The 23,888-nt window shown below is 39.4% G+C and overlaps 1 protein-coding gene across 1 annotated transcript; it reads left to right on the top strand.

Moving 5' to 3' along the window:
- The first annotated feature begins 234 nt into the window (after positions 1 to 234).
- Positions 235 to 23,337, top strand: LOC131253393 (probable phytol kinase 2, chloroplastic). The gene is made up of 6 exons (XM_058254356.1): positions 235 to 669; positions 18,131 to 18,198; positions 18,276 to 18,407; positions 20,321 to 20,436; positions 20,786 to 20,900; positions 22,950 to 23,337. The coding sequence occupies exons 1-6, from the start codon at positions 319 to 321 to the stop codon at positions 23,125 to 23,127; spliced, it is 960 nt and encodes a 319-aa protein (XP_058110339.1). The 5' UTR covers positions 235 to 318; the 3' UTR covers positions 23,128 to 23,337.
- The last annotated feature ends 551 nt before the right edge of the window (positions 23,338 to 23,888 follow it).

The following is a 23,888-nucleotide window of genomic DNA, read 5'->3' as shown; positions in this document are numbered from 1 at the left end:
ATTAAGGGAAAATACAAATAAGAGGTTGATCGAAAACTTCCATAACCACAAAAAGTTTCTAATGGTGGGAAATTCAATTCCTACTTTGTGTTCCACCTGAGATTTGAATATACCCTATTTTTTGATCTTAAACAAAAATGATCTGGCCAAAAAAGATGGACGGAGTGGATATACAATACATACATCAATGGGGGCCCACGGTTAGCGATTCACTGACAAAGCTGTTAACGCTGCCTCACCTGCCTCGCCTAATCCGCGTCCGTTTTATATCAACACAGTCGCACGTGTGACCGCCTGCGGGAGGTTTTGCCTCTTCCGATGGCATTGACGCCAGCGCCGACGAAGCATCTCTACGCATTTTCTCAAATTCCATCTTTGCCCCTCCCTCCCATTCTTTTCCCACCCAAGTCCCGCCACCGTCAGACGCGCTGCTCTTCTTCGCCCTTTCCCTGCTGCCGTTTTCTCTCTCTCTCCAGCAGCAGCATCTTCCCCCCCCTCCCTGCCACGTCAGCATCCGGCGTTCGCCGGGATCTGACGTCTCTGACGGCCTCGATGCCGCCGGAGAGCGTTCTCTTCTATGACATCGGCGTCGCGGTCCTGGTATCCGGCGTCGCTCTGCTGCTCCTCCGCTTCTGGGCAGAGATAGCAAAGCGGCGCCTCTTGGAAGAGGTCTCTCTCTCCCTCTCTCTAAAATGGTAGATTTTTCCTATTCTTTTTTTATATATATATTTTTTATTATTTATTTTTTTATTTTTTAAATCTGATTTCTTTTGTGAATTTGTGCTTTGCTTTAATCTGTTTTAGCCTGCGTTTGGATGTGCAAGTGAATTAAATTCTGAAAATTTTAGTTCAGAGAAATGATCCAGTGCTCTTAGTCTTAGAGCACTATGAGTTAACAGACTTTCTTGCTGAATTGGGACACTGGGAGAGTCCAATCAACCAATCTGGGCTGTCCATTAAGTCAAGCATGACTTTTATGGGCTACCATGGAAAAATCAAACTGACGGGACGAGTCTTAACCATCTGATCAATAGCCTATAAAATGGAATGGTCAGGATAAATCATTAAGAAATAGCCCTAACCAACAATTGGAGCCATCGATCTGTTGGAGCTTGTCGTGGATTGCTTATGGGACTAAGTAATGATATTTTTCAGAGAATCCTAACCGTCCCATCCATGGAAAACAGATGGCCTCGAAAAAAAAGAAGGGATAATTGTCGATGGATCAGGTCATTTATCCAATCAATATGAATTTCAAGTTCTGGCTTGTGAAATGCATGTTGGATCTAATCTACGGTGTGGATCAGATGTCTGGATTGTCCAAGTGTCCCTATGCGACTAGGAGCACTATAAGGGGACATTTGGATGCCTGTTAAAAAATCCTTTCATTGTGAAGGGTTTATAAATAAAGACATTGCAAGGGCCATTTGGATGCTTGTAATTGCCTGTAAACAAGATGTTCCATACTGGTTACCATCATCATTGATACACGGCTGATACGGGGTGTAATGGCCAATATGCCCCTTGTATCGGTCAAATTTTTATTTCTGTAAACAAAAATCTGAAAAAATATTTGAAAAATTCTAAATAATCTAAATATTCCAAATATGTATTCATTTTTATTTTTATTTATTTATTATTTATTATTATTATTATTTTTTTAACATGCATATGGTAACAGTCTACTTTTTTGTGAGATTGTTTTATCGAGTTGTCTGATAAATTTATGAACCTAACAACCTAGGATTGATTGCAAAACTTCTATATGTAATTTTCCAACTATATAATATTAATGATAAATTTACTAGAATGAATGTAATGCCAAAATATCCCACATCTGCAGATTTTACCATTGTTTACGGTATTGGTGTATTACATACCTTGCAACTTACATTCCATTTCAACATAGAAATTCCAGAGACTTTTGTGTCTTATCATTTAATTTCTTAACCTAATAATTTGATATCATTTCTCCTAATAAATCTTTAAAAAATTGAAATTAAATTCGGAAGAATACTGTCGCCAATTTGGGGCCGATTTGGTAGACTGCTCGATGCTTCAAATGAACTCGAAATTCATGCAATATATTGACACTTATCCCACTAATGGATCTGTGGACATTTATTGGATTGTGAAGAATGAAAAATATTAAATGGTCCTATTTCAAAAAACAAGTGTCTGCAAATTGATGGTTAAAATTGTTCAAACAATTTAATTTTGGTATTGTGACTTAGCAACAATGGTCCCATGATTTAATTGGTTAATTTTGAGTTAATATATGCCTTGTTTACAATTTTTATAAGGTCCAGATTAGGTGAGACGAGGTAACAACTTAGTGGATGAGGCCCTGAACGTGTGGTTCACCTCGATGTATGTGTTGTATATTTATGCCATCCATCCGTTTTGCCAACTTATTTTAGGGCATGGTCCAAAACATGAGGCAAATCCAAATCTTAGGTAGACTGCATTGTAGGGATTGATTTCCCACCATTAAAAACTTCTTGGGACAACAAAAGTTTTAAATCAAGTTGTTATTTGTGTTTTCGCTTCATCTAGGTCTATGTGACCTTATCAACAGGTTGGATGGAAAATAATAGCAAATAAACATTACAGTGGGCCTTATGAAGGTTTTAATGGTGGGCATTTAATTGCCATTGATTTCCTCAAGGTGTTCTGTAACGGTAACGGTGGCCGTAGCGGCCACCACCATTACCTTTACAATATGGGTCGTAACAGCTGTTATGGCCCCCGTAACGGCCATTACGGTCTCTTTTTTTATTGAAAAAAAATCCAGAAAAACCTGTATATGCCTCGTAATGTTGATTAAAAAGTATGGAAAACATGTATATTCCTCATAACAGACAATTATGGGGTTGTTATGGCCTTTATAGGGGATGTAACGTGCTGTTAACGGCAATTACGGGTCAATTAATGTGTTACAGTTGCCACCGTTACCTTTATGTAACGGCCTTTATGGCCCTGTAACGGCCTTTACGGCCCCGTAACAGCCTTTACGGGTGTGGTCCATCAAAGATTTGGATATGCCTCATTTTTTGGACCATGTCCTAAAATGAGCTGGCAAATGGATGGACGGTGTGGATATACAACACAAAGATCAAGGTGGGCCCCACGTCAAGGTCACATAGACCTAGATGAAGGGATTGAATGCCCACCATTAAAAACTACTTGGGGCTACAAAAGTTTTGAATCAAGTTGATATTTGTGTTTTCTTTTCATCCAAGTCTGTGTGACCTTATCAATAGGTTAGATGGCAAATAAATATTACAATTGACCCTAGGTAGTTTTTAATGGTGTGCATTCAATGACCACTTTTTCCTATGGCGTGGTCCACTTGAGATTTGGATATGCTTCTTCTTAGGGACAATGCCCTAAAATGAGTTGGAAAACTAATGGACGACGGGGATATACAACAATTACATCAAGGTGATGCCTGTTTTTTTCCTTGATGTTTTTATTTTTGTTTTTGGTGCATAGCTGATTTCTTGTCCTTTGCACCTTGTGCTAGTTGGTTTTGTGTCGTCATGCCACTGCCAAATGAAATCCTTAGTTGCCACAATAATGATCTTCATCCCACCATCCTTTTGGGGAGGGTTGTCCTTCTTTGGGTGGAGTGTGATCTCCTTCTTATCACCCACAAGGTTGTAGGTGTTTCTGTATTGGTGAACCCACAATACATTACATGATGTCCTACATCTAAGGTCGGCAAGCAGGAGTTAACAAACTCTCATTTGGACAATGTCGCACAATATCAAGTTGGTGTAATATATTTCAAATGAACAAGTCACCAGGCATCAATGGTTCACGTACATTATCCCACTGCTTATCCCGGCAACTCGATGAGGCTATCAGTGGTTTTTCACTCGTAGCTGTCAGTGGTCTTACCATTGTTGATGATGACTTTGATGGGCTTTCATACACATGTACCTTGGGTCTGAAAAGAACTAGTGTGCAATTAGTTCTCATTTGTTTTCTACTTAGTTACTGTCTCAATCTGCTTCGTATCAGTAAGAGAGATAGTTGGCATGTTTTTGGCACGTGTTTGGTCTGTTTGTATCTCTTCATAGACATTCACAAATATCGAGAAAGAGAAGGCACAAGCAGAACAATGGCTATTTTATTTCTTTGGATTCAAGTACATTCTAGGTTGTGGTCTGGCACAACTCTTAATTACATTCTAGGGGAATTACCCTTGATTCTAAAGAAAAGCTCACTAAGCTATAATGTGGTGCATGATGTGGGATGCATGCTATGCAAATTAGACTTAGTTGTCGAATGGATCACTTAGCCATGGGCATCGTGTCCATAGCATGGTCCCTAATAAGTTGATTGGTTGGGTGAGTAGCATCGGGCGGGGCCCAAAAGATATGTGATCACTCGGCGGATATACTAGTGAGTTATATGGCCTTTCTCATTATCGAATTATAAGGTTTGGCTGGGGGTGGAGGGGGAGGGGGATGGGGGACTGTCAATATGATAGATAGGGAGCTCAAGGCTATGTCAAGCGGGCTAGGCTTTGGGCCATATGACAAGGAGTCTAGGCTTGTGGCCTTAGTTTATAGCTTTCTCGAGAGTTTAGCATTTTTCAGTATGTCATGTGAGTAAACATATAAGTGAGAGAGAAAATATAGATATGAGTGTGTCAAGTGATCAAAGACTTCCAAGGGTCCATATGCTACTTGCTAAGCGATGGACATAAGGCAGTCAGTTGGGGCTACAAGAAGCCTCTCCATCTTAAGGATGGGGCTGAATGATCTCATCTATGTTCAGCTTTGAGCTATAGGTAATATATGAGATGAAATGTATGCATGACAGTGCATGCGTTGGCTTGAATAGCCAGTAGGTGGCGAGTATTGCCTAAATGGTCGGTCATCGCAATCAGGGAATTCAATATCGGTTACGTATCAACCCATATGGCTGATACATAACGGTAATAGCCCGGTCCGTTACGCGATACGGGGTCGAAACGGGCACCCCTCGATTCTGTATGCGTAATGGCCTCATAACGGTCAAGGCGTAATGGTCCAATGACGGCTAGTTTTTTTCCTTCTTTTTAAGGTTTGATTTTTCACCTTTATTATTATTATTATTATTATTATTTTACTTCTTTCTTCCAAACTCTTCCTAAATCATTCTATTGCAATTTTCGACCACTCTTAACTTGAAATTACAGATAAAACAACTTACATTAAGGATTTTCTTGATTCGAAGCTCCATGGGCCATTTTCCTGAAATTCCTCAAAAATAGGTATTTATACTTTTTATTCAATGTGTTGCTGTTTTAATGGTAGAATATGATGTGTTAATCATAATAGAACATATTAATGTCCATTTAATAGATTATTGTTATGATTTTATATTTTTTTATAATTTTTTTATTTACGCACTATTTTCGGCCCTTTTTTTTAAAAAAAAAATTGAAAAATCAATTTTTATTCAATGTGTTGGTGTTTTAGTGGTAGAATATGATGTGTTAATCATAGTAGAACATATTAATGTCCATTTTACATATTCTTATTATGATTTTATATTTTTTTTATAATATTTTTCTATTTACACACTATTTTCGGCCTTTTTTTTAAAAAAAATTGGAAAAATCATTTTTTATTTAATGTATTGTTGTTTTAATGATAGAATATGATGTGTTAATCATAGTCGAACATATTAATGTCCATTTTACAGATTCTTATTGTGATTTTATATATATATATATTTTTTTTGAATTAATGACTTTATGTTTATATTTTCTTATATTGGACACGTTTTAGAGCTTCTTAGGGTTTAGAACATAAAATCATCTTTATTGATTAGATTCTGAAAATTGTATATAAATTTAGAATAGCGAGTAGACTCACAATCTCACATAGACATAGGTCAAATCTAATTTATATCTAGTATCTACCTAAGGAAATGTCTAGGTTTGGCCAACAAGTGAGGATATTGGATGGCAACATTGTCAGAGGGTTGGTGGTACTAGGCACCAAATGAAGTGCAACTATTGTGATAGACTAGTAACTGGTGGAAATATGCGTCTCAAACAACATTTAGCACATCGAAAGGGTCAAGTTGCAAGATGTACTAGAGTACCGAAAGAGAATGATTTTAATGCAAGCCAGTCTGGATGAGTCGAAGGGTAAACGTGCTGCTGGACAAAAGAAGAAAGATGAGATTTTGGATGCGACTCGGCATGAGGTGTTTGGTCCTGAATATATGGGCGTTCGTGATGAAGATTTTATTGATTCTGACGAAGATTCAGATCGGGAATTAACTATAGCTAGGAGAGAGAGAGCTTGCGTCTAGCTCGTGAAGAGGAAGAACGTCGCCGCATGTTTGGTGCGAGTGGGTCAATACGTGATACAGAAAAGGGGGGGGGGGGGGAGGGGGCAAGGGGGAGTGCAGCTGGGAGTGCGACTGCTTCTGGGGGGTGGGTGGGAGTGGGAGTGCGACTGCTTCTGCAGGTGGAGGTGGGAGGGTTGGTTTGGTGGGTTACGACGTATGTTTGGAAGCCAACGAGAGACATCTTCATATGATGACCCTATACATTTGGATGAAGAAGTAAATGAGCCTAGGAGACTCTCTATTGATCCAATCCTGTTTAGGAAATATCAACTAAACAAAAGAAGATAAAACAAATGTGGAGTAGAACTTCCGTTGAGAAGGTAGGTAGGGTAGCAACAAAGTTATTAATACATGCCAACATACCTCCTAACGCAGCCAATTCTCCATATTGGTAGGTGGTAATTAATGCAGCAGCAGAAGCAGGTGACGGAATTAAAGCTCCCACGATTAGGGATATTAAGAGGGAATGGACAGATGCAGAGTATGTGGATGTGAAAGCATACGTGACTACCTTTAAACCTGTATGGTAGGCTAGATGATGCACGATCATGTGTGATGGTTGGACTGGCCTAATTAGACGCAACATGATCAACTTCATGGTGTACTGCCACTTAGGAACTATATACCACAAGTCAATTGATGCCTCAGACGTAACAAAAGATTCTAATTATATTACTGGACTAATGGATAAAGTTGTTGATGAGATTAGAGAGGAGAATGTAGTGCAAATTGTGACAGATAATGAAGCATCATATATGCTTGCGGGACATAAGTTGATGAAAAAGAGACAACATCTTTTTTGGTCACCATGTGCTGCCCATTGTATTGATCTTATATTGTAAGATATTGGGAAGAAGAATAATGTTAAGTAAATGGTCGAAAGGGAAAATCAAGTAGTCGCAATAATGAGGAAGTTCACGAAAGGACGAGAGTTACTGAGGCCTGTGGTGACTAGATTCGCAACAAACTTTATAGCATTAGAGAGTTTATACCAGCATAGGGGAGAATTGAGTGAAATGTTCGCTTCCCGAGATTGGCTCAAAAAAAAACATGGGTAGAAGACATCAAGGACACCAGTTGAAGTTGCGAACACTATATGGGACAATAAATATTGGAAGAGGGTCAAGTTGATTCTAAAGGTGATGGAGCTACTAATGAGGGTACTCCATCTTGTTGAAATCGACGAAGCACCTACCATGAGCTTCTTATACGATGTCATGGATAAGGAAAAGTTGGCAATTCAACGTGATTGTAGAAGTTGGGAGTCTTATTGGAGGATGATCAATAAGAGATGGACAAAACAACTCCATCACGATCTTCATGCAGCAGGTTACTACCTAAATCCTAGGTATAGATATGCGCAATCATTTGTTGCGGATAGTGAAGTTGTCGGGCTAAAGAACATGATAAAGAGATTAGAGCCTGACTTAGATATGCAAATAAAGGCGTTGAATGAATTAGATACATTTGGAAATCACCTGGGTAGCTTTGGTGATGCTCTTGCACAACATGCAGTATCTAGGTTGCAACCGGCCGAATGATGGATGAATTTTGGAGAGAGTACGAAGGCTCTCTAAAAAATTGCAGTAAAAGTTTTGAGCCAAACAACATCTTCTTCTAGCTACGAAAGAAATTGGAGTTGTTTTGCGCTTATTCATTCAAAGAATAGGAATAGATTGTAGACTAGGACATTGGATAAACTTGTCTTCATGTACTACAATATGAAGCTAAGAATGCAACGACATTATAGGAGCATTACAACCGTCGATGACACAAACTACTGTCCAATAAACTTAGACAATATTTATGATAAGAATGACCCGCTTATACCTTAGTTGGAAACAAGGGAAAAGCAAATTGAAGAGGATAGTGAAGAATTGGAAATTGATGACTCACTAATACACACATCGCAACAAGAGAGTCGTGCAGCTGTGTCGGACCTAGTAAGAGGGGCAACTTTTATGCCAAGTACGGCTCAAGATCAACAAAAGAGTACGAGTAGTGGTAGCGTGATCGTGTCGGATGATGGTGATGATGGTGCCCCTGCCCCTGGTATTGACACTTCTGGTGTTGCTCAGCACACCATACAGTTGTCTACAGATCGCGATGCCGATGAACATCGATAAGGTAGTACACGAGGTTAGACTTATGAGTGTACTGAGTCACGATACAACTAGCAGGAGGAGGGTAGGTCTAGTGGTGCACCGGATCCGGGAGGTCTGGAACATTAGCAGGCTCATGGCCTATTTATTATGATGGGTATTCTTATGGCCAATTAGATTATGATTATAGTTCTACTGAGCCTGTTCCATCACATTCTTGTTGGAGTAGTCCTCCCGAACCATATCTATATGATTATAGATATCCAGATCCAAATCTAAGTTACTCATCACAGACACACTCTAAATCTCAAGATTCTTAGCAGCCTGAGTACGAGCACCAATATAGCTATTCGACGGGCACTAGTGGATATCCTTACTCGGAGTCAGAGTCGTTGCCTAGTCAGGATCAGTCTTCCTCTGGTCTCGTTAATCTAGTACTTCCTTTTGACACTGGATATTATGGATATGCAGCACCTCCACCTATTGGACAGCCTCAGCCTCAACCTGATGATGACGATGACGATGATATGGAGGTCGAGTAACCACAAAAAAACAGATTTTCATTTTGGTGGTGACTTATGATTGTAAGTATATATTTGCATTAAGGCAAGAATTTGCAGTAGACAACAGTATTATTGCAAGCAACCAAGCACACACTTAACATTGCTGAACTTGTATTTAAAATAGCTTTCTTGACAACCAATCAAGTAATCCTTAATCAAGTTGCAGGGGAATATATCAGACACTACTATTTTTTATTTTATTATTATTTTTTTAATATTCTTGACTTGAAGATGACAGGTCACAGGACGGGAATCATAGTCACAACCACAGGTATGTTAAATTGTTAATAACTTAATATAGAATAAATTATGAAAAATAATCGCAAACACCTACACATGTAAGATATTTTCATATTACATTCATTTTAATATATCTATCATTGATACTAGATAGTTAGAAAATTAAATATATGAGTTTTGCAATCAAATCCAGGTTATCTGGTTCATAAATTCATCAAACAGTCCGATACAACTTCTCACCAAAGAGTGGACCGTTATACTACCATAAACATGTTCCAATTTATAAATGAATGCATATTTGGAATGCTTAGAATATTCTGGATTTAATCCATATTTTTTCATATTTTTTTGGGAAAAAAAATGCACCGTTACGAGCCGTTACGCCCCGTATCGTCGTTACACCCCCGTATCCGTATGGGTAACGGTGGACATCGTTACCCCCACCGATACCGATATGGAATACCTTGATCCCAATCAAAATGTAATTGTAGTGTTGTCAAATGTTGGCTCTTGCTATTGGGACTTCATGTAGCATGGTATTGCTTCCCTTGTGACTCTAGTGTGGGGTAGGTACATGACATCGGAGTTGTGTGGCTCAAAAGATACCATTGAGCATGAGGGGTATTGTATTCCTAAGAAGTGAATTGGGTGGTCTATGTATGTCATTGTGACCCCAGGAGGTCAAAACCCAACGTATGTAGAGTATTCGGGGTGTTGGTGCACTCTCATGGTGAGTTAGCGCACACAGTGCGAGTCGGAGCACAGGTAATGTGAGTCAGCGCACGTGGGACTACATGTGCACAATATTCATAAAATGCCCATAACTTTGTTACCCGATATTGGATTTGAGCATTCTTTAGCTTGTTGGAAAGGGAACTTCCTAAAGTTTCCGACGCACTTTGAATCACCTCATTTGGAGGGCATTTGCCCTATCAAATGTTGGTGAGAAGCATGGTTCTGAATATCGGTCTTAGGGAGCGTATCGGACCAGCCAAAAAATGATACAATACGGGCGTCGTGTATCGGTATCGGTCTGTATCGGCTCATTTGAAAGTTAACTCAATGGGTCCTAATTGAACACAAATCAAGCATGCTTTGGTGAATTAGGGCACATTACATTGAAGTACAACAAAAATAAGTTAAAAATATCAAAAAGAAAGTGAAGGTTTACCCTTCTTTTTTTTTTTAACCCCCCATAATGATCCAATTCGCTTCGATTTGTCAAATCCAATTCAAATTATTCATTTTGATCCCAAACTAGGTTTAGATCTCGTCTAAAATGAGTTTTTAAGTTTTCTCCATAGTTTAAATGATAAAAAATGAAGAGGAGACATGAGTAAAATTTTGAATATATATATATATATATATTCAAAATTGGGCTTTTATGGATGTTTCGGCCTTACATTGGTATTGATACGCCCTGTATCGGTCGATACATGTCGATATAAGTCAAATTTTCATGTTGGACCAATACAGCCCCGTTTCACCCCGTATTGCATATTGTCTTGCACTGATACGGGTACGATATGGCGTATCGGCCTATACAATATTGATATTCAAAGCTATGGTGAGAAATCACTATTACTGCACTCAACACAGCCTACAATGTTCAGATCTACACACTTGCAATGAATGGTTGGTATCTCACTTGATTTTCATCAAAATGAGGTGAAGTTAAGCTCATTTGGAAGATAATTTGCGTTCTTGTTAAATGGACAGGGATGCCAAACCTTAGTCTCCAAGTGGCAGAGCACCCCATGCCACCTTTGTTAAACAGGCTGCAGTGCACTATGTATGGAGGCAACACTGCTTAGTCATGGTAGAACCTCCAGAACTCCCTCATTTGGAGTCGAATTGAGACTTGTCAGAAAGGGAATTCCTTAATCTTTCCAACTTGCCCAAATTAGAGTCTATCTGCCATGTTAAGCCTTGTACTGAAGTGAAGGTATCAGAGTTGTTCAGTGCGGGATAGGCGTTGAATGCACCTAACATGCCGAGTAGCACAAGGAGTGTGCGTCAACCCTCATTGGGTATGCAATGTTTGCAGTGCAGAATGCGCCGACCTGCACACTTCATACGCAGACTAGGCATGGGGGTGCGCCAACCCTCTGGTGCATGTGCCAACCCTTCATTGCTTAGCGTTTTTTGAAGTTCTTTCCTGACTTAGACGATCGGGCAACACCTCCCCTTAGGAAGTAGCGTGTCCTTGCCTCATGAAGGGCATAGATAGTAGGGCAAGACGCTCGAGCTGTGCATATAACTCTGTGCATTGGGTGGGTGTGCCGACACCTAAGATGCGTGCATCGACACCCTGGCCCTTATCCGTTGGGAGCCTAACTTTGTGCGCCGACACCCAAACTCTGTGAGTGTACTCGAACTCGGGATTTTCAAAATAGCCTCGTGACTTACTCTTTTTGACAAGTGCGCAACAGTCCCGATTTGCAAGTGACAATTGCCTTGCACCGAATGGGTCCAGGTGACAGTTGTACTGCACCTGTGGTGACTGACATGTGTCGCTTCATGGTTTGTTGATGGCGGAGAATTGGTCCCATGCAAGTACACTTGTGGTCGGCAATGTGCGACTTTAGTAAAATGCTTGTATCTCTCTTGTTACTAGTCTGATCAAGGTGATCTCTGGATCGTTGGAAAGATAACTGGATAGGCTTTAAACTAGCTTGGAATTAGGGTCATTGGAGTCTACTTGGCCCACCAAAATGATAATAAGTTGCAGGACCCTCCGATTCTTCGATTAGGCACACAAGCTCACAAAGAAGATGTCGTAGCTCCCTCAACATAGCTCCATTTAAGCCGAACTTACGCTCTCTGAAAAAGGTATGTGGATGACCTTTCAAGTGCTCGGATCACACCCCTAGGTGTTGTCCTGCAATTGGGAGTTTCAAGCTCCTTCCTTCCAAGTAAAAGATTTGATTCCCGGATGATGCCTGAGAGCATGTAGTCTTGAAGACTCACCCACATCCTGCTTATCCAGGCTCAAAATCAGACGATCTTATGACCTTTTGAAAAACATTTTTGAAGAGCTTTTCAACGGGTCATGGTTTGCCCTGTTCTAAGATCAATTGGTCTCTCACCTATCGGCTTGAACTTGTCCTTGACTCAGGAAAGGATTTTTTTTTTTTTTTTTCTGTGCCAAGAGAGATTCATTTAACTTCACCATCTCTTGCTTCGTCTTTAACTTCGTTAGTGACCTCATTTCTCAGTTTTCCATTTCCTGACTTATTTTCCTTGAGCGAATCATCACAGTAGTTGAGGTTCTTGGTAAGGACACATTGCTGCAAGATGTTCTGTATCTCTACACTTGTAGCAAGAAAATTTCCATTGATCTTGATTCAAGGTCAATAGTGGATATGGCCCTATGTTTGCCAATGTTATTGTTTGTAGGTGAACGTTGATATTCCTTTGCACGTGTTGCATCAATTTGAGGGATATAACTGCTCATGGTGGAATGAATATTGGATATTCCCCAGTTGTGAATTACTATGTCTAGTTATCATGTTTTTTGTCACATTCCTTTAGTTTCCTTGCCATACGGTCATGTTATCTTGTCTTAGGGAGAGTTCTTTGAACTATTGTACATTATGAAATGTATTAGTTTAATAGTGAATTCTAATCACATGTGTGTGTGCACACGCGCCTGTGTCAAATATCCCATAAATTTGAAACATGTTAACACTGAACGCATGGCATGCTTTATGGGATAGAATGTTGGGCAATTAAGGAACAAATGTTCATAGGATGAGTTTAGCTGAAATGAGGATTTTGAGATGGATGAGTGGCAAGACAAGGAAGGATATGATTAAAAATGAATTCATTCGAAGGAACTTAGCAGTAGCACCAATAGGTAATAAGAATAGGGAAAGTAGATTTAGATGGTTTGCTCATGTGCAATGGAGAGTAAGAACCGTGCTGATTTTGGAGTTAGTACAAGTTGAGGGTTCTAAAAGGGCAAGTGGAAGGCTCAGAAAGACATGGATGGAGTTGGAAAGATACTTGATGACCTATGCGCTAACTATAGGTATGGGCGTTAATAGAGTGGAATGGGGTACAGGATTCATGTAGCCAACACTGGTTAATTGGGATAAGGCTTAAGTGATGATGATGATGAATAACAATGAATGCAAAGCTAGATGAAGTGGGATGGGTCTCATGCTTAAAAACTCTTGATGATTGTATTTGTCTTCTTTGTTTGGGCCTTAGTTGTTGTACTTTGCCTTAGAGTTTTTCTTTGCTGCTTCCTTTTAGTAAACTTCCATTACCTTTCAAAAGAGACAGGGAGGGAGGGAAAATCAATTATTTATATGCAAAGAAGGTTCCAAGAAGTTAGTAGAACAATTAAACATAAAAATTAGGTTGTACATGAGTTGAGTTGATGAATTTCAATCATCTAGACATTGGATACATTTTAACATGACACTATTTCAGAAAGTTCCATGTTATTGTTAAATAGGTCAGCATTTAAAAGATGGCTTTTGGAGATCCATTTTATATAATTATGGGTAAATATAATATGCCATTAGGAAAGTGTGACTGGATGACATTAATTTTGTAATAATGTTGTGTTTTGTTATAATCAACTTCTATTTAAATCACTCTTTGCTGGTATCCTTACTTTATTCCTTTCTCTGTCTCTTTCTAAGCCCTGTTTGGCGTTGCTTCTAGAAGTACAGAATTAATTAACATTTAATAATTTCCTGAAATTATTTATTGAGAATTGCTAATGCAAAAATAAATGTAGTTGCTAAACATACATGAAAAAAAAATAAAAAATCACCAAGTTGATGCATTGACCAAGTAATCAGGTTAGTAAACTAATCTGTCTGCAACCCAATGGCCCAATGGTAGACTCGCAAGAGTTTCAACATGAGGTCATGGGTTTGAGCACCCATCGTGGTGTGAGTGCGCAGGCACATGCGGGGTGTATGTGAAAAAAAGGTTAGTAAACTAATAAAGTGGGCCACTGTTTATGAGACAAGTATACGCCTTAAAAACTTGCTCAAAGTTTTTTGAAGCCATACACATGTTTCTAACATCGTGACTGGTGTTTTAAATAGCGAATAGCATGTAGCATAGCGTTCACCCCTTTGAAGCGTGAGGCGTAAGCTACATAACGTGTAGCATAAGCTACACACAACTTTTGGATTTTTAATCAAGGTGCTTGGTTGCACCAATGTCATGATATTCTATACCAGATTAGACTGATTAATAATGAAATTTTCATGATATTTGGTGCAATAAAATGCAACCTAAAGTAATAGGCAGTGTTTTAAATAGCGCCCGTAGCATAGCGGTAGCGTACGCTACGTAGCGTAGCGTGGCCGTAGCGCTACGTAGCGTCCCAAATAGCATAAATCCCCTGTAGCGTACGCTACAGGGGTCGTAGCATACGCTACAGCTACATAGCGCATAGCGTCCGTAGCATAAGCTAAAATGTATTTTTTTACTATTTTATTTATTATTATTATTATTTTTTCACGTTTTCTTTGTTTCTAATGTTGAGGAATGTGACACTTGTATTATACTTGATACTTTTAACCTATGGGATTTTTATTTCTTTTCATAATTGTAACTTGTGGTTTCAATTAGACATTATTAATTAAAGTGGTTTGCTTAGAAAGTTGTTGATGCGATAATTATTTGATTTGGCTTATACATTTGGATTGGCTTTTGATAAATGATAACTAATGACTTTTTTTAACATGCTTATAATTGATAAAATGAATCATCTTTTAGGCATTTTTATATATTTTTTTCCTTCTTTTTTTTCACTATTTATTATATTTGTCCTATTTTTAAATTAAAAATTAGAAGTATCATGTAGCTTACGCTACACGCTACGTATTTACGCTACACGCTATAGAGGGCTGAGTGCTACGCATTACGCTACCGCTATTTAAAACACTGATAATAGGGAAGGGAAATGATTAAATATAAAGGTAAAGAAAGAGCAATGAAACTGATTTAATATTGTTATTTATATTATTTTATTGAAAGCATTAAAAATGTTAACTAATTTTTATTAGAAATGGAAAAATGTAATAAATCATTGAAAACATCATGTGAGCTACATAATGTGTAACGTATGCAAATTATGTAGTGTAGGCTACATGCAACTTCAGCTATTTTCATGAGCTACGTAGCATTAAGGCTATGCTACACTACGTAGAGTAAGCTACACGGTAGATAGCGTAGCTATTTAAAACACTGATTGTGACCACCTGGTGAGTATTGAGTGCACCAGCCTGATTTTCAGGTGAGAACATCTTCACAATCGGACCCACTTGATGGACGACTGTGATATTGCACATATCTGCCATGGCGACAGTGTGACACGTGTGACACTGTGGAAACAGTATTTTGGTTCATATGTGGGCTTAGCAAGTCTGTTAGGGAGCTTTGTTGTATTGTCTGTCGGATTCAATGCTTTTAATAGTGCCCATAGCATAGCTATGACACTACGTAGCGTTAGCAAATAGCATAAATCCCTTGTAGTGTATGCTATAGAGGTCGTAGCGTATGTGTAGAGTATGATGCTAAATACATGTAGCATATGTAGCGTCGTAGCGTGCATCGCGTATGTAGCGTACACTATGCCTTTTTTTAATAAATGGTTATATTTTGTATGTTTTTTTAAAAGGTAATTACATTTTGTATTTTGCACTTAATATTCTCAACCCGTGGGATTTTAATTTCTTTTTGTACTTGTGACTCGTGGTTTTAATTAGGCATTATTAATTATAGTTTGCTTAAAAAGTTGTTAATGTGATAATTATTTGGTTTGGTTTATGTATGTGAATTGACTTTTGATAATTGATTATTAATAACTTGTTTGAACATGCTTATACTTGAAAAAATGAATAATCTTTTAGGCTACTACAGAGGTTGAATGCTACGCAACACGCTACTGCTATTTAAAACAATGGTCAGATTGGATTTGGAAATATCTTACAAAACAAAAAGCAAAAAAAAAAACTTTGATACTATGGTAGAAGGCGATTTATGATATGTAGGCACTTGGAAATTACACTATGCCTCTCTCTCTCCCTCTCTCTACTATTTCAATGTTAATTCTGGGCTCATCTCTCCCACTGCTTTGGACCTGTCCAGAAATTTCCATACTATTCTCCACATTCACTTCTTCCTCTGGATCATAAATGGAACCTTGTCTTTGGCACACTATGTGATTATATACCCGATTGTATTAAAACCTGATGTACTTTTATTTGGACAGCTGGATAATTTTGATAGTCATACACATGCTGGACTTTGCCATACCTTGATTCACTTCTGATACTCTCCCCCCTTTTGCTTCACCATAATAAAGAAACAGAGGGTAAAAGTAAAGTGAGATCAAATCCAAGAATAGCTTTGAAAATCTGGTATGTGATTTACAAGTTGAAAAATGGAGATTGTGGATTGAGAAACAACTCTACAACATAATAAATAAAATCTTGTCCTTTGAACAAAATTTCAAATGAGAGGTGACTGGAAAGGAGAATAGCGGCAGCCCAGATATCCCCAATTTTGATAGTGTTGAAGTTAGGGTTTTCGAGGAAAACTCTGTTTGACAATTTTATACTAGAATTGTATCATACTCAGGCTGCATATGATGTTTGATCTTCAAGCAACTTAGAAATTGTACACATGACTCATATTAACCCAAATAAAACCAACTAGATTGTGCAGCCTGCTGTCGTCAAGTCACTCAGATTGGTTGAGGAATCCTAACCTCTGATTCGTGGCAACTTGTTTGTGGAAGTAGGACAATTGGATATTTTCCATTTTACCTGTTTAATAAATGTCCGCCAATTCAATATTTAGATAATCAAATAATCTTAATTATTGGGTCACAACATATCTACACTGGATACAATAACTTGGACGGTTTAATTTGACTACTTGTATGCCATGTGTGCAGTTTCTAAGTGCTTGCATATCATCCATCATGCTCTGCTAGAGTATCAAAAATTCTCCCTTTATACTAATGGCTATCACAGATCTTATGGACTATAATGCCCATGCATAAAAATGCTGTTATGAAAAACAAATACGTGTAATGAGTAAGTACCTATATGGCTTTCCTGTGTCACCAGAGAATTGGGCTTGATAAATGATGTATTTTCTATAAACAAAATAAAAATTTCTGTATGTTTTCTTTAGTTATGCAAAGCCCACATGCACCTCTACATGTGGCCATGTCTGTGGGACATCTGATCCGTGCATCAGTTGGGCCCCATTGAGTAGATTAGCCAGTCAAAAAATCAGTTGGTCCTTTCATCAGGCTGGCCATGCATGTACCAAAACATTGCATGGTTTAATAATAATAATAATAATAATCACACATTCAACATGCCTGTTACTTGCCTGATCTGAGGAGTTGGCTAAATTTCAGGACAAGTGATGAATGGGTGCAATGTCCTACAAAAATGCCGGGTTCATATGCCTGGCCGCATGTAGAAGTGCATGTATTAGCAAAACTCAATTATTTGAATCAAAATTTACTTTTTTGAAGATTATAATCAAGTTCCTATAACATTAAACTGTATTGCTGATTCTCTTGCAAAGGGGGTCCGTAGATCTTCCCCTTTGTATAGGGGATTCTTATCCATTGCCTCGCATTAAATAAAGAAATATATAAAAAGATGTTGAATCGATTCGATAAAGTAGACTCAATATTTACACTTGCCAAAGGGGAAAAAAAAACAAAAAGAAGGAAAAATCAGTTTACAAGTTGTGGATGCAAATGCAACAGTAAATCTCCATTTTCTTGACAGGATTGACTTTCACCGCTGATAGATCAATTTATTCTCAATGTTCATTGCTAATTCTTTCAATGTGTATATTCTTTTTCAGAAGCTGAACCGTAAGCTAGTGCACATAAGTGTTGGGTTGGTGTTCATGCTCTTCTGGCCCTTGTTCAGGTAAATCATATGGCTGAAGAAGCTTTCTCACACTTATCTGACTTGCCTGATGATTCAGCTATGTGTAATTGTTACAGTTCGAGACGTGAAGCAGCAATCTTGGCAGCTCTAGCTCCAGGGGTTAATATAATTCGGATGCTTCTTTTGGGCCTTGGAATATGGAAAAATGAAGCTTTGGTGAAGTCCATAAGCAGACATGGAGGCTACAGGTTACAACTCATAAGCTTTTCTATTCAAGTTGGCAACACAGCACCATGGACTTGAGTAGGGATTTCAGAGTGCGACTCTCCTTGGGGCCAAAACCAGTACAACTCACACTGAATCAGTCTAATTTGGTCTGACTCGGTCTGACTTGTTCCTGTTTGATGCAGGACGTGAATTTAAATATGATATGCAAGATTTCAGGCTTAGATCACACCAATTCAGAAACAATCACACAAATTCCACATCCCACATGAAAATCCAAACATTCAATTAAAGGGGAATCTATGCGGGTCCAAGCCGACACAGGCTAAGACTGGACCAATAAAAATTATAAACCAAACGATGTCAAAGGGAAATAAAATTAACTACTCATGCATAAAAATCAGTCCTTAATCCAAGGGATTCCCTAATTTCAATTCAAGGAACCCTAAGGTGATAAAAAGAGGCAAATCAATTAGGGATCATGTAATCTAGGGTTAGGATTCATGAAAAAACGGCTATGAAAGGATAAAAGAGGATAAAAACTTGAGCCAAAAGATGATCCCGCGTGTGGACAGCAACAATGGCCCAGACGGACGTGCGTGTGATCCCGGCTGCATGTGTGTGGGGCCCACTATTCAGAAAAAGACCACCTTGGCCTTGGTCGGCCAGGGATGAACTCCAAAACCCCCAAATCTCAGCTCGATCCGATGTATGGTTTGTGCGTGGTGCTCCGCCGAAGTTTCAGCTCGCCTGCGAGCCGAAATCTAGAAACCTGCTGTAATGAAGAAATCTAATACAACAAAAGGACAAATTCGAAGTACGGATGGTGAGGGAAGATGGAAAAAAAGGTGATGGAAGATGGGGGTGAATGGGGTCGATGTTGCTTCGCACCATGGTAGTTAGCCCTTCGAAAAGGGAGGGTTTCGTACCCACTTTTGAATTCTTCCACAACTCAATAAGAGAGCAGAAAAATAAAGCAGAAATTTTTTATTAACTTCAATCAATGAAAAGAACTACAGGGGGTGCCTATTTATAGGGAGAACCCTATACCCAAAAACTCGCACCATGTGCGACACCTATTACTTGGCGATGAAATAAACTAAAATAAAAACCAAACAAGGAAATCTAAAGCGTTTACGATGTTCTAAATAATAACAATAAGCAAAACCTAAAATATAAAACTAATCCGACGAGTGGGCCACGATCATGAGATCCCATGATGGGCTTTTCTTGACTATCGGGCCACTTTTCTGAACCAAAACTTTTCTAGCCAGGAGGCCCTCCCTGGACGTCGTCATCGAGCCAGATCGATGGTGGGATCCTCCTTCTGCGTACGTACGTGCGTAGGGGTGGTGGTGTGCAGGCGTGCGTGTGCACGATGTCCTCATCACTGTTCCAGTCCCATAGTAGTGTGGTGAGTCATTTCGTTTTGGACTAAAACCGATATGACATGGACAATACGGAGTTGTGTCGGATGATACTGGTAGTTTATTATGTGTTGTTGAATTGATTGTTATAGCACGATTTGATTGTGGCCCTTCCTATGGTCAGAAGAGTCGGATATTGTCCTACTCTCCCAATGGAACACGTGTGCAAGAACCAGGCCATCTGTCTGGTGGGCGGTGGGATCCATAGTACGTTGGCACGAAAATCATGCTGCTTAGTCATTGGGTGGGCTACTTGTGTGCATTTAAAGTGAAAAGTTGGTGAATTTCCTTTTAACCATCCATTTTTTTTTTTTTTTTGTGGATGTGGTCCACAGCTCTTGACTGGATTGGCCAGATTTTTGGGCCACATCACATAGCAGTTGCTGATGAGTGGCCTGGATCTTGTAAACACATGCCGATGTGGAATGAAATCCTACTCTTACATGTAGCCATCACATTTCTCTTTAATCATTGGTTTTTCACCATTTTAACTTATCTATTGCTTCTAGGGAACTTCTCAAAGGGCCATTGTACTATGCTTGCACTATAACTCTGGCTACTTCTGTCTTTTGGCGAACCTCCCCAATTGCAATTGCTGCAATTTGCAACTTGTGTGCTGGAGATGGTACATACCTTCATAATATATTCATGGCATTTGGCATGTCAATTGCCTAGTTGGACACAAATTGTTCAGAAACTCGGTGCTTGGACTTGGGCCTGCTGAATTGAGTCAACCGGTAGAGATTGAACTTGGCTTTCACTTGTGCGAGTCATATCTGCTGGGCATGACTCGTGAAAGACATGGAAAAGATTTCACCTATCTTTCGTGAAAGCTGAAACCAGATGATTGAAAGACTCGGCTGAGTAACCTGAGTTGATTCAGAGACCGGGCCAACTGCTTGGTTTCTAAACCTTGTTTGTTTTAGCACAACCTTGAGTATTTACTTAACATTAATTTATCTATTTGGCTCCAGGTATGGCTGACATTATAGGAAGGCGATTTGGAAGTCAAAAGCTTCCTTACAACTGCAACAAATCCATTGCTGGCAGCATCGCCATGGGATGCGCTGGTTTTATAGCATCTCTCTGGTAACTATTTCTTTGGTGTGAGCTGATTATCTACAGCTGGTTACATGTTAACTTATCAAGAAACCCCATTCTTTCCCAGAAACATTGCACTAGTAGGATGTCATATCAGTGCAAAAGAGCACTCATCTCGGAAACTAGGCTGATCCAGTCGTTATGTGGTGGCGACTGTCTGTCAAGTCAAACCATCAGCAATGCATCTGATGAGGGGACTGGCCTGATTTTTTTTCATCATGTTTCTTTATGTGGATCTCACCATTTCATGGCTCAGGTGTACTAGGAAAGTGACATGTTGGTGGGAAAGATGGGTTGCATGCTAAGTTAGCATGCAGCTGGCGGTATGCGATCAGTACTTTCTTGGTTATCTGCTCGTTCACAGGTTGGCTGTCGATAGGCTGGGCTGGTGTGGCCCTTCAGGGCTTTGAGGTCTGTCTATTTTGGCTGGGCTTGGGCTGGTGTATCAGGTTCAAGGGCCAGGCCTGGGCCAAAAATTCAAGCCCATTTATCAGTCATGCTGGACTCGAGCAATGTCTAAAAACCTGACAGCCTGGCCCAAGCCTGGAATGAGTCATTTAGGTTTTTTATTTTATTTTCTAAAGATGTCAAACACACGGGCGCCCACACACACACACAAGCAAACACCTATTTTATGTACTTCATATATTTTATTCCTTTCTAGTTGTGTAGCCCAACTGATTATTGGACTGGCCTGATTTTTGGGTCTAGCACACATGAGCAGCCCATCTTGCACAAAAGTGGGTGAACTGCCAAGCTTGGGCCAATCATAAGCATCTCAAGCTGGCCTTGGCCCGTCTATTTTGATCCTTCATGGGCCCAGGCAAGGCTCTGGCCCGTCAGGGGTTGGGGAGGGGTTCAGTCCTGGGTTTCGCTTATGCCTGCCGGGCTTGGACAGACCTCGTCCTGGCCTATTGAGGGTTCATGGATCTCAATTTGGCATGCATGCGGCCCATTGCTTGTTGACCGAAAACATCCAATGGGCTCCACCATGGACGGACCATGAAAAAATATCTCCCTCATGGTTCAGCCATCAAGGTGATCCGTATCCGTTGCGTAAAGGTCGATACGTATAGGAAACGGCTGTGACCATCATGCGATGCGGGGGTGAAATGGGGCAGCTAGTTTTTTGGGGCTATATCGACCGTTATAGGGGCCAGAACGGCCATTAAGGGATACAATGACTATTACCCCAGTAATAGTCGAAAAACGACCATTTCTTTTTTCTATGTAAATCTTTTTTATTTTTTTTATTTTTTTTTATTTTTTACTTTTCTCATTCCAAATACTTTCTTGCATTATTCTACAACATATTTCAACCACTCGTACTATAGTTTTTAGGGTAGATTGAAGCGATTTGGGCGAATAAGCTCCGAAGGCCATTTTTTTCAATTTCTAATTCCAATGTTTGATTGCGATGTGTAAACATTAGAGATGTAACTATGTTAAAAAATTCACTAGACAACTCAATACAAAACTCACCAAATAGTGGACCGTTATGCTACCGTAAACATGTTTTTAAAAAAATATTTACATTATTCTAGATTTTTGGGGTAATTTTCCAGAAAATTTCAGGCAAATTAAGTTAAAAAAAACTGTTATGGGGTCGTAACGGTCGTTATGCCCCCGTATCGACCATTACAACCATTATAACCGATATGCGTATCAATAATGGTGATGACTGTTATGGACACCGTTATCGATACGGAATACCTTGATAGCCATAGGTTTTGATCTGTGTCCTGCAAGAAAAAAATAAAAATGCAGCAGCTGTCCGCATTCAACTGAAACAAAGAACCTCAAAGATTGGATGGCTGGCTAGGATATTTCAGCCTGGAAGTTTCTTGGGGAGTGGCCGATCCATGGTGAGGCTTATCTTGAACGATCTGAACCATGTGTACCACAAGAACAATCTAAATACCCAAAAATAAACATATAAATGTATACATGACCTCAGATTGAGGATCATATAATACCCGTTGATTTCAGCTAATTCCTAATCTGATCTCTGGTGGGCCATCTGACAATGTGGAATAGGTATATGCATTACTTCTCCTTGTTCGGGTTGATCGAGGAAAGTTGGCGGCTGATAGCAGGCTTTTTTGTGGTATCTGCCATGTCAGCGGTAGTGGAATCACTACCTATAAGCGCAGAGCTTGACGACAATCTCACTGTTCCCTTGACGTCTTTGCTGGTTGGTAGCCTTGTTTTCTGATGTCTTTATATCTGATTTCTGGCCTTTTGTTGTTGTATTACTATTATATTTATATTACATATAACACGGGAAGCTTTTGGACATTTTTGCCCTGACAATTAGTCTTAAGAACTTTAGTTATTAGAGGATAAAACTACCGTTAATGTAGCTACATGGCAAGAGATGGTTTAAATTTTATCATACAAGGCGCTGTAAACAGCTTATATCTAACCCGCTTCCTTTTAATTTTTTAATGTGTGTGGCCTGAACTAATCTCTCCTCTTAGCATCTAGTCTACATGAAGCATCTAATTGGGAAGACTCTGCTACAAAGGCTTTGTGGGGCCCACCCTAATGACTGTGTGACCTTCACTCTATACATCTGTTGCATTTGCCCATGTGAGGACATCAACCCAAAATTTAGGTTGATCAAGGACTCGAGTGGGCCACATCAAAAGAAACAGTGAGGATGCATTGCTTGTTGTTCCCTTCTTCCACTCTGTGCATGGTATGCACCTGCTAGCCCCCACCTTAGTGTCATAAGGCAGCGATGCTTTTACATCATTTGCGTGGAAGTATTATACAGAGCTCAATCTGATAATTTCTACAGGATACTCGAGCTTCTGGTTTGTAAAAGTTGGTTTAGTGATGGACCATTAAGGATAATCACTGCCTTCAATTGGTGTCCAACAAATAGATGGTTGAGAAAGAAACCACTGCAACCTCACATTCAAGGGCAGCAAGGCCAAAGATTCAACGTCTGGGTATTATTACAATGTGGGA

This window comes from Magnolia sinica, chromosome 8 (genome assembly GCF_029962835.1).
Source record: "Magnolia sinica isolate HGM2019 chromosome 8, MsV1, whole genome shotgun sequence".
Lineage (NCBI taxonomy): Eukaryota > Viridiplantae > Streptophyta > Magnoliopsida > Magnoliales > Magnoliaceae > Magnolia > Magnolia sinica.
Note: the sequence above shows the minus strand (reverse complement) of the source record. Positions and strands in the feature narration are given on the sequence as shown.